Source organism: Andrographis paniculata, unplaced genomic scaffold (assembly GCF_009805555.1).
Source record: "Andrographis paniculata isolate CXL003 unplaced genomic scaffold, ASM980555v1 Contig10END, whole genome shotgun sequence".
In the NCBI taxonomy this organism is placed as follows: Eukaryota; Viridiplantae; Streptophyta; class Magnoliopsida; order Lamiales; family Acanthaceae; genus Andrographis; species Andrographis paniculata.
In genome coordinates, this window is record NW_026137380.1 from 1,785,940 (window position 1) to 1,797,305 (window position 11,366).

Sequence of the window (11,366 nt, forward strand, 5' to 3'; positions counted from 1 at the left end):
GTAATTGCTTTTATTACAATCTATGTTTTCATTATATTTAATTAATAATCAAAATCTTTAAAAATATATTTAATTATTTTTTAAACATTTTTTTAGGGTGTATTTGTTTGTGGGTTTAATTTTTGGGTTTTAATTTTTGAATAGTTATTTGATGTGATATAAATATATGTTGATATGATATTCAATGTAAAATAAATTTGTAATATAATATTAAAAAATAATTATTTGATATGATATTCTTAAAAAAAATAATATAAATAATAAAAACCTATGTAAAATTCACAAAAGAATACAATCTTATTTTTTTTTAATGTTTGTGCGGAGACTCCAATTAAGCTAATTTTTGTAGACGGGGAAAGGACTATTATTAAGGTAATACTATCAAAGCAAAAACTTTAAATAACAAAAAATCTTATAAAAATTACAAAAAAATACTCTAATTTATCGTCATATTTTGCAATATATATATATATATTTAACAAAAAAAAAAAATAAAGAATTCGATAAAGCAACTTTCTCTGCCCATCTTTAAAAAAAAAAAAAAAAAAAAAACACTAAAGCATGGAATAATTGAGGGTGTGGAATCTTGGTTGTGAGAAAAAGGGTCGAAGTGATGTTTGATGGTAATGAAATGGATGAAATATGATAGAGAGATAGGAAGGTTTGTTTTGTAAATATTGAGGATGTGTTTTTCTTTTTTCAAAATAAATAATATATATATTTAACAAAAAAAATTATGTAATATATATATATTTAATTATATTATCTAAACAATTTATATATATTATATAAAAAGTATTTTTTCAAACTATTTTACACAACAAACATCTTCTGTAATACTTATTAACTAAACGTTATATTAATAGTTTTATCTTAAAAATATACATAATGGTATATTCAGGGTCTTTTCTCTTTGAACAATTGTTGTTTTCTTAGACAATTACTATATTTTAAATAACATTTCAATATATATATATATATATATAATATTAACTAGTAAATTTAATTTAAAACCAAAATAAATAAACCCAAAGTTGGCATCCTTAAAAGTGGTGAAATGGACAGCCTGTGCATATATCTACTGCTAATGGGTAATGCTCAATTTAATTAGAATTTATTGTTTTATTATTTTACTATGAAATCAATACTATTTATCACATATATATTTTAAAAAATTATTTATTATTGTAAAACACAACATCAAATGCTATTTAAATAAAATTTTAAATTAATATTATATTTTAAATCAATTTTAAATTACAATCAAATAAATTAAATTTTAATGTGTTTACTTGTAGTTTTAAGAATATTATGCATCGTTATTTTCATTTATTTTTAATTTGGTATATTAAAATTTTGTAGCATTTTTTAAAAAAAAATTAAACAATTTTTTCTCAAATAATCTATAAAATTACATCAAACAGAAAATAAAAGTAAATGATAATATTTCTTTTGTAAAAACTATATTACTATGTAGAAAATAAAACATGTAAAAAACACCGGGATGGAGTATAATTTATAATAAAAATTAAGTTTAATATATTTATATATGAAACGTACATATATATATTTATATATATTTTTTTATCTAAAGTCAAATTATCATTTTTATTATAAAGTAATTGTATACAAAATATAGAATTATAATGATTAATTACATTAAGTTATAATTACAACTTATAATAATAATAATAATAATAATAATAATAATAATAATAATAATAACGTATATGATTGTAAACAATTATTGTGACAACATTGATAGCCAGAAATAAATGTATAAACAAGATAATTATATAAATACATTTATACATTTTTTTTTTTTATATTTATTATTATTATTATTATTTTATCTATATACAAAATTTCATACCCTATATTTTATTGAATCGTGCGATGGGGAAAGCCCTAGCCAAGTTGCATGCATGCATGGGATGACAGCAAGGTTCGCACGTGCGAAGGTCAAACAATGCACACACACATAATAGTGTATACACTATATACATATATATATATATATATAAATATATTAATAAATTAAGCACACACTGTCAATGTATCTGAATGATTGCTTGCAACTAATGAAGAAAGAAATCATGTCCGTACGGTGAGCACGTGTGATCCAGCCTTGCAAACCCTTTGATTTATGGGCTTTGCACGTGGGACAGTCGTGTAATAAACAAGAATTAGGGAGATCTTTTCATCTCCACCTGCTTTGATTCTTTTATTTTAATTTTTTTTTTTTTTTTTTTTACAAAATAAATAAACAAAGTGGTCAAGATTCATACATTATTAATTAATCAATTAATTGCACGAGTGGGCATGTAAATTTGTGGGATTTTTTAAGCTTAATAATATATTTGATTTGTATTGTTTGATTAAAAAGAATAAAATAACACAAAGCATGTGGCCAGTGGACACATATGGTAATAAGGTAATTTAACAAATGGGCTTTATAAGATGGCCCCATATTGATTGTTGGTTGGGTTTTCTATAAAATTATAAGCCTGGAATTATTTTGGGCTTAGTTTTTTTTCCCTTTGGCCCAAATAAACCGTAAGTTGGACTTATGGATCTATAATTACATTGGACTATAAACAGATAAAAAATTTATTATTTGTTAAAATATAAATAACGAAATTATGAATAAATACATTATAAAGAATATATATATTGATATAATTTCAACGGGATGGATAAAGTATTATTGAATAAAAGAAATAAATATAAATTCATGAACCGTTTATTTTACTGTTTGTAAAATAAATATGACCGGTAACTTGTCTATAAGGAATAGTGACCCTAAACCCAAAAATCGCAGTGGCAGATTTAAATTTCTTAATAAAAATAAAATGACCGATGACTTATTATTTATAAACTGAAGAATGAAGAATTAATCTTTTTTTTTTTTCAACGAAAATGATGTTTTTTTTGTTTTTTCATATAACATAATGCGAAATTTATTTATCTATAATAAAATATTAGATAATATTTTACTATTAATTTACCCTAAAGTATTTAAACGAATTGTAGTGTAATTCATTCCGTGGCTGTGATCGCTGTTTACGACATTCTGCAATTCAATCTCTCCTTCCTTCAATCACCTCCCGATTCCGGCGCCGCAATAATTCCGTCGTCCCATTATAATTCTGCGTCGATTTCTTTCCCGGCCGGTCCAATGGCATCTCCGGCTGCACTCAAATCGCTCCACACTATCAAACCGCCGTCGCGACGGAACCGGCGATACTCAACCAATCACCGCCGCCGCCGCCGCACCTCCTCCGTCACTCCTCCACCGCCGGTCCACGATAATCATCCCGAACCGTCTATAAACCCGGTCGGCGCCGCAAAATCCGATAAACCGGAAATCTTAATTCGAGCCGCCAAAAATCCTTCTGCCGTCCCCTCCAACGACACCCACCGCGGCGCTGAAATAAAAGAAACCAAGACGTGGAATTTACGATCAAGAACGGGGAAGAATCATGTTAAATCTACACCGTTGATGAATTCGAATCCAACGGCGGAGAAGAAAGAACAGGCACTCCCGAAAATATCCATCTCCCTAACTGAAGAAGAAATCGAAGAAGACTTCATTAAAATCACCAATAAAAAGCCTCCAAAGATTAAGCGCAAGAAACGAAGCCATGATGTACGGAACTACTTCGATGTAAGTAAGAATAATATTATTTATATAGGCATTAATAATTAATTATGTGTTATTTCGAAACAAATTAACATTATATATCGATTAAGTAATTATTTCGTTGTTTTAATTTGTATGAATCCCAGCGTCTCCTTCCCGGAGGGAAGCTTCACTCTATAACTCCGAATTCATACAAGGTATCTGCAAAACGACGACGTTATTCATGATCATGACAGCCGCCATTGTTGGAGCTCCGTTATTATATTCTTCTATCTGTTTTAGGTTGCTTTGTTAATTCTTCTTAGTTCGTTCTTACAGTAACATGCAACAGCAATTCATCTGTAATCCTATTCAAATCCAAGTAATTGGAAATAGAGAGTTGCCCTAATTGTATTTGTGGTTTTTGTTCTTTTTGTCTTGTTTAGCTATTAGTATTATTGTTATTATTTTACTCCAAAAATAATGAATGAAGAAATACAGCCCAAATAAATGTACAGACACCTTCATTTATACTTTAATGGGCTTTTAGTGATAAATGGGCTTAGTATCTTTGAGCCCTCAGTTCAATCCATTAGACATACATATACTTGCAATAACATAAATTGGGTTACCTTTTATTGCGTTATCCTGAATTTTTATTTTGATTTTCTCATTCTTCAATTTATAATAATAATAATAATAATAATAATAAATCCCCTATATTTTTTATGGAAAAACTTTTAGTTTCAGATAACTAAAAATCTAACGGTGCGTTTGGTTTGATTGTAGTTTGAAATTGATTTAGAACAAAAAGTTTGATTTATTCATTGATTTTAAATAGTATTTTAATTTGATATTTTATAAAAATATATATTTTTTATTAAAAATTATTTTAAATAAATAGTATTAATTTTAAATTAAAATTACAATCCAATTACCAACCCTTCAAAAAATAATCCAAATACAAGAAATACAGTAGCAGAAGCATAGAGAGTGGATTCCAGAGGTAGGGCAGAAGTATAATAATAGGTCATGGGGCTATGTTACCTACTACAACAATAGAATACAATACAAATAATGATTATTATTATTCATAATTTATTACTATAATGTAACTTTTAATTTTAGTGTAAGAGAGAGATAGATGTATATTTTTAATTGATTTAATTAATAAAAAATTGGTTCTTAAAGAGAAGACAAGAGAGGACTGGATAAACCTAGCTAGCTAGCAGTAGCAGGAATTGTGAGAGATATGTTGATACATAAGTATATTATGTCTTCCACTGTTGTCATAAGTCAACTTTCCTAACCCTTCCATTCATTTCTTCTACTCATTACTCACTTTTCTTAGTGCCCAACACACCTCTCACACATGCACAATTTAAATTAATTTATTTAGGATTTCTTTATTCTTGATATCAATATTAAATTATATGATTGAAACGACCGTCTCGCATAATAATTTATAAGTGTCATTAATTATTACATACAGGACCTCAGGTGTAAACAGATGTACACGAGACTTGCACATAAATATATGTTGGATGGGACGGTGAGATTCGAACTCCAGAATCATTTCGATCATTTAACAGTAATTTCTTTGTTTCAAATTCTTTGAAATGAATGGATATTTTGATACGATATTTTATATATATATAAAAAATAATAATAAAAATTGAATATGATATTTTAAAAAATGTATATATAAGAAAATGAAAATAATATAATGTAGTATATTTTATTAAAGACTAGTATATAATAATAATCATGCCTAATGAATATATATTGTTGAAGAGATTATAAAAAAAAATAGTTTAATTTGTACTTAATTAGAAAGATTAAATAATGTGACCTCAAATATTCAAAGTACATCTATGTGTAGCAAAACTAATATACATAGGTCGAAATCCTCATCAGGAAAATAAATTAGAGCAAAGACATCCATTACATTCCAAGAAAAATATTTTTAAGAAAATGATTGAATTTAATATAATCAATCAATTACACAACCACTATTAAGCAGTTCAACAACTCCACTAATTATAATATATTTCCAAAAAATAAAAATAAAATTAATTAATCACTTTTGTAAATTTATATCACACTTTTATATAATACAAAGCATGCATATTTAATTATTCATACACAAATCAATAAAAATTTATGTCCAAATTATGCTGACAGACTACAATTATTTCACACAAATATTCATAAATAAAATAAAAATAAATAAACTATTTTAGTCCGTCTCATAACAAAGTATCAATTTCTTTTTTTAGTAACTGTGCTATCTACCTAACATTACAAATACCCTTACAACTTACAATATATACACAAATGTCATTACCTTTATATCATACATACTAATAAGGTTATTTTAGTCATTTCTACTTTATTCCTACTATATCCCAATATAATACTAATATTTCTAAAACTACGTGCAAAAAACAAATTGATACTTAGTTACGGGACGGAGGGAGTATATTAGTCAGTGAACAAAGAATTTGTTAAAAAGGTCACAACACATGCCTAAGTAATGATGGGACATTTTTATATCATAATTCAATATAATATCTCAAATAAACTGCCTAAATTAAATTTAAATTAATTAAATGTATTTGCCAAAATCTTAAATGAAATTATTCCATGCCTAAATCATATGTTACAACCATAGAATTCCTGAGTTCATCCAATGCCTGTCTCCATAAAGTAAATGACATGAAAAAAGATTTGACAAGTATGTGTCTATATATAATATCTTTATTTATTTTTATCTATTTTATTCTTTTCACATTCATGTAATTATTATAAATTAATTAAATTAAAGAATATTGGTGGGCACATTAGTGAAGTGGATTAAAGAAAGGGTTTGATTATTATAATAGAAAATTTAAATTTAATTAGTTAATTAAGTGTGACATTCCTCCAAATTAAATTAAATTAATTAATTCCATTTTTGTACATGAGACAAATCTTGGTATACTGCCTTTCTTCCTCAAGTGTCGATTCTAACTACCGCAGGCCCCATTCAATGCAGGCTTATTAATTAATTTAATTTATTATACACCACACAAAATAATTAATTTATTCATTTATATTAAAAAAATTTGTGTTTACACACCAAATTAAAAATAGCATCACAATAATAATAAGTTAATGGAGAAAACAAATTGCGAAATAATTGTCTCTTTTGATCAACCATTTTTGAGGTTCCAATTTATTGTGTGACAATTGACATATCCATTACATTATAAGTACTTTGTACCTAGTTGGCCTGCTGTAATAAATAAACTTGTTCGACCAATTTCAAATTAAGGGAAGATTATTTAATTTCAGTTGTTCATATTGTTGCTTGATATTATTACAAATGGGACTAAATTAGGGCTTCAAAAATATTGAGAAAGTGAATTGAGAGTGTTATGGTAAGATCTTTTACTTGTACATATCTGCTGTACCGGTGGTACCCTCACAATCGGACAAGAACACTAGGCATTAGGGTAGACATGTCCCGATCCCGACCCGAAAAAATCGAAACAAATTCAATACCGAATGAATTGAGAATTGGGATATAATCAAAATAAAAACTTTTATAACGATCAAATTTCGAGTCATAACAATAATTATTTTTTTTTAAAAAAAAATAAATCTAAATTTTGATATAGTTATGGATGAAATTCAACACACAAATTAATTACTACCGTTAAATGAAAATAGATTTAAATGACGATACAGTAAATTATATGTACCAGTGACAAATGCCGAATTGGGAGTTAAAATTTAGTCAACAAAATATGTGTACGAAATATAAGTTAGATAAGGTCGTTATTAAATACAAATTTTATATCCTTTTTTGAAAATACTTCTCCCATACATTTTCTATTTAATTTATATAAAGTGACAAAAATTATTGAGTTGTTTTTTTACTAATTAATATTATATTCACTTTTCTTTTCTAAAAAAACCATATTAAATATTTATTTGTATTTAAAATATCATATTTATATTCAACTATTCTTTTAATAAAACTTAAAAAAAAATAATAATAATAAATAAACCTTAATAAATTGAAAAATAAAAGTCTATGCACTAACAATTAAAATTTATGTTTCCTTTTGCTACCAATGTTTGCTTTCACTAAGAATAATAGTTTGTATTTAAAAGAAAGCAATTTTAAAATCTCCATTTAGAACAGAAAACTACAACACTGCCCTAAATACCCAAAAGAACCCTTAAAGAAACATAGACGTTTGCACATTAGTATTCATTTTTACGAGGGGTATGTTTGGTATTTCATGGGCGCTGCCTTAAAGCCAGAATCTAATAATTAACGAAAATATACTCATGTGGCCATGACTATATATATATTTCACGGTCACGGAATAAAATGCAATTGTGACAGTATACATACATATATATTAAAATGCGGTATTAATTAATTATTCAATAAAATAAATGATCCACTGAAGCCTAGTCTTCTTTTTCTTTTTCTTTTGATTTTTCGGTTATCCTTTATTATTACTACTATTAATTAATTTTGTTTTTCCTTTATGCAATTAAATAAATGATTATAAATAAATAAATATATATATATATATATAGTATTTTGCAAGAATCTTATAACCCCACAATTACGACTTTACACACACATAGATACAGAAATATACAGCACAGCAGCATAATCACAGTCTATGTTATTCTTAGCTACCCTTCAATGGAACCCAAAATCATCTTCGAAATTGTTGCACAAGACCCACTTTTCTCCGCCGCCTCCGCCGCCGCGAACTCCGGCGGATCAACGTCGCAGGAGAGTTCACAAAGCAGCAGCAGCAATAAACGCCGGCAGGACTGCTGCTCGGCGCAGAAAATTCAAGGGCAGAAGTCCGGCAACGAAGATGCCAACAAGCGGCGGAGGTGCGGCGGCGGCGCCGCCGGCGACAAGCATCCGATGTTTCGCGGCGTGCGGCGGCGGAATTGGGGAAAATGGGTATGCGAAATTCGGGAGCCGAGGAAGAAGTCGAGAATATGGCTGGGGACGTATCCCACCGCCGAGATGGCGGCGCGTGCCCACGACGTGGCGGCGCTAGCCATCAAGGGCGAGTCGGCTTACCTCAATTTCCCTCACTTGGTTCACGACCTCCCCCGACCGGCTTCCACCGCCCCCAAGGACATTCAAGCCGCCGCCGCTAAAGCCGCCGCCGCCACGTTCCCCGGCGGCTTGCCGGAATCTTCTTTATCTTCCAATTCGGCGGCTCACGAGGACGACACATTCTTCGACTTGCCGGATCTGTCCGTCAGCGGCGCCGATCATAGCTACGAGTATTTTTACCACGCGCCGTCGTGGCAGATCGCCGACGTCGGACTCCGGCTCGAGGATCCGTTCATGTCGCCGGACTGCACCTCATTGACTGAAGCGTCGTTTCTTTAAAGTCGCATTTTCCGGAAACTGAAGTCGCTGACCGCAATAACGCTTCTTGTATGTCGTGCATTAAAATTATACTACTATATAATTGAGTTTGTTTTTAAAGTGTTTTTACGATTCAATTTTATTAGTTTTAATTATTAATTTCAAATGTTTTTAAAGTGTTTTTACGATTCAATTTTATTAGTTTTAATTATTAATTTCAATAGTTAAGTAAATGCACCCATAAATTTTAACATGCCGTAAAGTTCTGAAAATTTTTATACTATTTATCTTTAGTTATTTTATATTAAATACTAATTTCTAATATTTTTTAAAATTTCAATATTCTCTGTCAAAACGGAGTCTATATATATATATATGTAAATAATAAAATGTGTGACAATTTATGGTCGTATAATATCCGGAATTAAATAAATTTATTATTCCGTACTCAGTTTTGTCTATATGTAGGAATATTATCTTAGGGAAGAATCTTATAACAATAATTACTATAATCAGTGTCTTAAATTTATTTCATTTTGATGTGTTGTCACCTTCTCTTTTTAGGGAGGTCCATGGGAATCTGCTCCCAGCGCGGGTCCACCTGTGGATAGAAGGGTGTTGGATCTCTGCTCCCGGGAGCTCCAAAAAGCACACAGATTTTTGACTCGATAGATATATTTTTATGTATACTGTTGTTGGATGCTTTCTTGAAGTTGTTAATTAGTGCTGTCGTCAAATTCGACCACTTTTTTTTTTTTTAAAAAAAATATATATAAATATTTGGATATTTATGAATATGATTTGTTCAGTATTATATGTTCGGTATCATAAAAAAATTTAGAAAGTTAAAATTCAGGTTAATATATAGTTAATGAAGGTTAATTAACTAATAATGATGTGACCTTTGATGCGTTAAAACCTTTTTGCATGATGATTGTATAAATATTTATATATATATATATATATAAAAATTACCAACTGTATCCCAACAAAAATACTGTTTCAACCAATAATAGAGCAAACTCAATTAAATTAATTGAGAAAAGACACATGCAAGAAATGTCACACCATCGTAATTAATGTCACCAGTCACTTCATCGTGATTTAATTTTATTTTATTTTTTCCCATAAAGAAAATACAGTTTGTTGTTGCAAGCAAGGGGTAAGATCTTTATTATTTATTTATTTAAATTTAAATGTGTGAGGACTGTTTGGTAGTGACGAATGATCTCACCATCACTAAATTTATATACTATAGTCTATGGCTCAATCATTTACGCACAATTTAATTATTTTTATTATTGAGCAAAGTGGCAAATTGAGAGACAAACACAATCTTAATTGGCCCCAATCAATCTTCCACATATTGAATTTCGCAATTATTATAAAAATTATTATTATATACGTTAATTTAATTAGGACCCATCACCCAATAATTAATTAATTAATTATATAAATATATATATATATATATATAGACATACACACACATTTGCAGGATCTTGAATATTATTTAAAACCCACTAGCTTATTGCAAGAACAATTACTGATTGATTGATCCATCATTAGATCTCACACAATTATTTAATTGTTCTTTAATATTTACATATATAAACATCAGGTAGATCCAATATTAATTAAATTTTATTCAATTTTATATACCAGAGTTTTAATGCTGTACAATAAATTTTTTTATAGCATTCAAAGTTACAAGGCATGATTCACTTAAAATATTCACTATATATATATATATATATATATTAACTTTGAAAATGGTGAATAAATATTGGTAGCATAGCAATGCCCACCATTTATAAATGAACCAATTAAATTTAATTCTGTCGCCACAAAACTATTAATGTTCATCAGTTTTGTACATAGCATTCATTAATTAATTAACTTCATAGATATATATAATAAGAAAATCAGTACAATGCTAGCATTTTGTATACATATATTTAATAGTACATTGTATATACTAATATGGAAATGAAATAATATTATGTTTTCTAAATATAAATGAATTTATTTAATATTCTATTATTATTATCATAAGAAAAATACTATATATATATATATCATTGTATTTGATAATACAAAACAATGTATGTATAATTTCACTATTGAATAATAATTATTTAACACTATCTTATATTATAGATATAAAAATATCCAATATATTGTCAAACCACAATCAATATAATCTTATACATACAAAGGTTAAAAATTTATTAATATATTTCAAATTTTAATTAAAAGTAACAATAGTACTCTACTCTAATAAATACACTCATAGTAATCTAAAATCAACAATGCCACACTAATAAAATAAAGTGCATT

At 27.9% G+C, this 11,366-nt stretch overlaps 2 protein-coding genes across 2 annotated transcripts; both read left to right on the forward strand.

Moving 5' to 3' along the window:
- The first annotated feature begins 3,178 nt into the window (after positions 1-3,178).
- On the forward strand, positions 3,179-4,008 carry LOC127246833 (uncharacterized). Its single transcript, XM_051268427.1, has 3 exons — positions 3,179-3,667; positions 3,790-3,840; positions 3,949-4,008. Exons 1-3 carry the CDS (start codon positions 3,179-3,181, stop codon positions 4,006-4,008), a joined length of 600 nt encoding a protein of 199 aa, XP_051124384.1.
- A 4,249-nt stretch (positions 4,009-8,257) lies between these two features.
- On the forward strand, positions 8,258-9,796 carry LOC127245172 (ethylene-responsive transcription factor ERF039). Its single transcript, XM_051265920.1, has 2 exons — positions 8,258-9,095; positions 9,591-9,796. The coding sequence occupies exon 1, from the start codon at positions 8,334-8,336 to the stop codon at positions 9,045-9,047; it is 714 nt and encodes a 237-aa protein (XP_051121877.1). The 5' UTR covers positions 8,258-8,333; the 3' UTR covers positions 9,048-9,095; positions 9,591-9,796.
- Positions 9,797-11,366: the final 1,570 nt, after the last annotated feature.